A 3,548-nucleotide genomic window follows, 5' to 3' on the forward strand; every position below is an offset into this window, starting at 1 on the left:
GAGAACAGGGGCAGCTGCTGCTGCAGCTGCCCCTGTTCTCTGTCCGCGTGTGGCGGCTGCCTTTGTTTCCCTGCTGCTGCTGCTTATGTCATCAAAAGCTGGAGCCATTCGACAATATATTTGCCCTTGCCGTTGCTGCAGTTGCAGTTATTTTATTCTTTTATGAGTATTGCTCCTAACTTTGCTGCTAGCTTTGCTTCTGCTGCTGCGCTGCTGCAGGTCTTCGTCTGCGTGCGGGTGCTGCTGCTGCGGCTGCCGCCGGCGTCGCGGACTCCCGTGTGGCCCATAGTTTTGACGGAGTTGATTCGGGTGTTTTCGGGGGCCTTAGGGGGCCCCCCTCAGGCCCCGCTGCCAGCAGCAGCAGCAGCAGCAGGAGACACAGGCAGCCCCCAGAGAACGCCCCTGGCCCTCCTCTCCGCAGGCCTCAAAGTTGTCGAAGTGGCGACGTTGCTGAATCTCCCGGACTTCACTTTGTACCGCTGGGTCTTTTTGGCTGAAGATTCAGCAGCAGCAGCAAACCAGCAGCAGCAAGAGCAGCAGCAGCAGCAGGTTCAGCAGCAGCAGGAGGGCGACCTGAAAAATGAGCATGTGGATACAGGGAGCCATCAGCAGCAGTTTGCTGCTCCCATTTTTGAGGAGGAGGTGCAGCAGCAGCACTGTGGAGACGCTGCAGCAGAAACAGCAGTGGCTGCTGCTGCTGCAGGTGCAGCTGTAGAGGCGGCCGCAGGGAAGCATCTACAGCAAGCGGCTGAAGGTGGCCCCCAGGACTCTGCTGCAGCAGCAGCAACGGCAGAAACAGCAGCAGCAGCAGCAACAAAAACAGCAGCAGCAGCAGCAGCAGCAGAAGATCGAAGCAGGAGCCTGGACTCCCAGTTGTCTCAAAGTCTGTCTTTTGAAGGCACCGCCACCCCTCCTCACGGCAGCCGCAGCAAGCCAGGCAGCAGCAGCAGCGGCAGCAGAAGCAGCAGCCGCAGCAGCAGCAGCCTGGCCCCTAGTGAGATGTCTATGGCCAACTCCTCAGCAGCCACATTTCGGCCCTTTCTCAGCGTGCTTGCAAGCGAGTATCAATACCCGCAGCAGCACCAGCAGCAGGAGCAGCAGCAGCAACAGGAAAAGGAGGCCCACTCTTACGAAGCGGTCAGTTGTTGCTGCCGTTGCTGCTGTTGTTGCTGCTGCTGCGGTTTTTTCCTGCGGCGTGTTCAAGGCATGTATATTGTACAATGCTCGGCTTTTGTGCTGGAGGAGCAGCTGCCGCTAGCAGCAACCCTTGCTGTTGCTGCTACGGCTGCTGCTGCTGCTACTACTGCTGCTGCTGCTACTGCCTCAACAACATGCCCCTCACATTTTTCTGGTGTTTATTTTGCTCAGGATGTGTCGGAGCCTCGGAAAGGTTTTCTTAGCAGCAGCAGCAGCAAGATAAGCAGCAACAGCCTTGCAGCAGCAGCGCGCCGGCTGAACGAGAGAGCAGCAGCAGAGCCAACTCACAAAGTTGACACAGACGGCGAAGAGATCCGCAGGTAGCTTCTGCTCACTACAGGGTTATGCTTTGCTGCTGACGCTACTGCAGCTTCTGTACCCCTGCTGCTGCTGCTGCTCTTGCCGCTGCTGCTCTTGTTGCTGCTGCTGTTGTTGCTGCTGCTGCTCTTAGCCTTCAGCACGGCGCAAAAACAGCTGCAGCACTAGGGATTTCTGGAAGCAGCGGCAGCCTATAGTCAGGAGAGCAGCAGCAGCAGCAGCAGCAGCAGCGCCACTGGCAGCAGCAACAGCCTGTGTGTGGCTGTGTGCATGCGCTTGTGCTGCTTTCAGAAGCATAGAAGATGACCTGCTGGAAGGCCCCGAGGAGCTGAGGGACCTTTGGTATGATTTGCCGCTGCAGCTGCTTTTGCAGCAGCAGTGGTGTCTGTACACCTCGGGCTTTGAGCTGCTGCTGCCAGCAGCAGCAGGGGCCCCGCAGGCGCCTTGCGAAGAGCCAGACGACAGCAGTCTTTAGAACTTTAAACGCTAAACCTTAATTTTAAAAATAGTTTTAGATCTATTGAGTCTTGGTTCCTCGATAAGGAGATCTTACTTCAGGTGTACATACACCTGGGGAGTCGACACAGAAAGTAGTCACGATTCCGCAGCGCCAGTTTGTTGCTGCTGCTCGATTTGCTGCTGCTGCTGCTGCTGCTTCATTTGTTGCAGCTGCGACTGCTCCTCGTGTTGCTGCTGCTGTTGCTGCTGCTGCTGCTGCGGAACGAATGCATCCAAAGCATCACTGCCTGCCAGCTCAGCAGAGCCGTTGAACTGCTGCAGCATCTGCTGCTGCTGCTCATGCTGCTGCACGTCTGGCGGCGCATTTGTCTGCGTGACTGGCGAGGCGACATTTGCTGCTGTGATTACTTCTGCCCCAGCTGCTGCTGCTGGTACTACTGTTCCTTCGCATTGTAAATTACTATCGAGCTGCTGCTGCACTTCCGCGTGTTGCGGCAGCAGCTGCTGCAGCTGCTGCGTTTTGACCTCAAGCGGTTGCTGCATCTGTTGCACTTGCTGCTGCTCCTGCTGCTGTTGCTGGACTTCCTGCACTCGCTGCTGCTGCTGCTGCATCTGCTGCTGCTGTTGCGCGTCGTGCACTTGTTGCTGCTCATGCTGTTGCTGCTGCATCTGCTGCTGCTGCTGCATTTGCTGCTGCTGCCCCACCTGCTGCAGCTGCTGCCCCATCTGCTGCTGCTGCTGCTCCACCATCTGCTGCTGCTGCGCCATCTGCTGTTGCTGCTGTGCCTGTTGCTGCTGCTGCTGCCCCACCTGCTGCTGCTGCTGCTGCATCTGCTGGAGGCGTTTGTGCCTGGCGGCCCTCTGAAAGGCGTTGTTGATGGGCGCCCAGAGCATGTTGAACTTCTGTTCGAGGAGGCAGCAGTCGCGGTAAGGCTTGTCTTGGGGGGCGTTGAAGAGGCGGGCGTTGCGGAAGATGAGCGCCACGTCTTGTTTGAAGTGGTACGGCAGCGCGTAGGCCCCCGCGGCCAGCCTGGCCTGCACTTTGCGCAGCCACATGGGCTCTGCGATGAATTGCCTGTAGCCCTCTGCAGTGGTTTCGGGGTCGGGCGAAAACCACGCGGCCTCGGGCAGCTCCAGCAGCGCCCCCACAGCGTCTAAGGCCACTGACACCCAGTCCGCGCTGCAGTCCACGCGGTCCACGTACTTCCGCTTGAAGCCCCACATCTTCTGCTGCCGGCTCCCGCACCGCCAGTAGCCCCCGTAGCTGCTGCTGCTGCTGCTGCTGCTCGGTGCCGCTACGCTGGTCAGCACCAGCCCGCTCGAAACGCGAGACGCGGACGCGGAGGCCAGCTCGGCTCCTGCTGCGGCGCAGGGCGGTGGGGCGGGTGCGGTGCCCGCTGCTGCTCCTGCTCCTGCTGCTGCTGCTTCTGCTGCTGCTGGGGGGGGAGGGGGGGGTGGGACCGTCATGGGCGGAGGCCGAGGGATGGCCCCGGGAAGGTCAACGCCACAGGGCATAGACGTGCATGCAGCAAAAGCAGCAGCGCCTGCTGCCACACCCGGATCCAGCGAGCCTG

General features: G+C 59.6%; 2 protein-coding genes across 2 annotated transcripts in view; one reads left to right on the forward strand and one right to left on the reverse strand.

Annotated features, from left to right (window-relative positions):
- The window catches only part of ETH_00024865 (leucine rich repeat containing protein / ankyrin repeat containing protein, putative), a gene marked incomplete at both ends in the record, with an annotated part of 12,752 nt that extends 10,762 nt beyond the window's left edge, over positions 1-1,990 (forward strand). The window contains 3 exons of the mRNA XM_013375084.1: positions 168-1,137; positions 1,369-1,517; positions 1,807-1,990. Of these exons, the coding sequence (XP_013230538.1) occupies positions 168-1,137; positions 1,369-1,517; positions 1,807-1,990 (1,303 nt within the window). The remainder of the gene's footprint in view (positions 1-167; positions 1,138-1,368; positions 1,518-1,806) is intronic.
- Positions 1,991-2,109: 119 nt separating this feature from the next.
- Positions 2,110-3,441, reverse strand: ETH_00024870 (uncharacterized protein; the record flags this gene model as incomplete). Its single annotated transcript, XM_013375085.1, has 1 exon — positions 2,110-3,441. The coding sequence occupies one exon, from the start codon at positions 3,439-3,441 to the stop codon at positions 2,110-2,112; it is 1,332 nt and encodes a 443-aa protein (XP_013230539.1).
- Positions 3,442-3,548: the final 107 nt, after the last annotated feature.

Source organism: Eimeria tenella, genomic scaffold (genome assembly GCF_000499545.2).
Source record: "Eimeria tenella Houghton genomic scaffold, Eth_scaff25, whole genome shotgun sequence".
NCBI lineage: Eukaryota > Apicomplexa > Conoidasida > Eucoccidiorida > Eimeriidae > Eimeria > Eimeria tenella.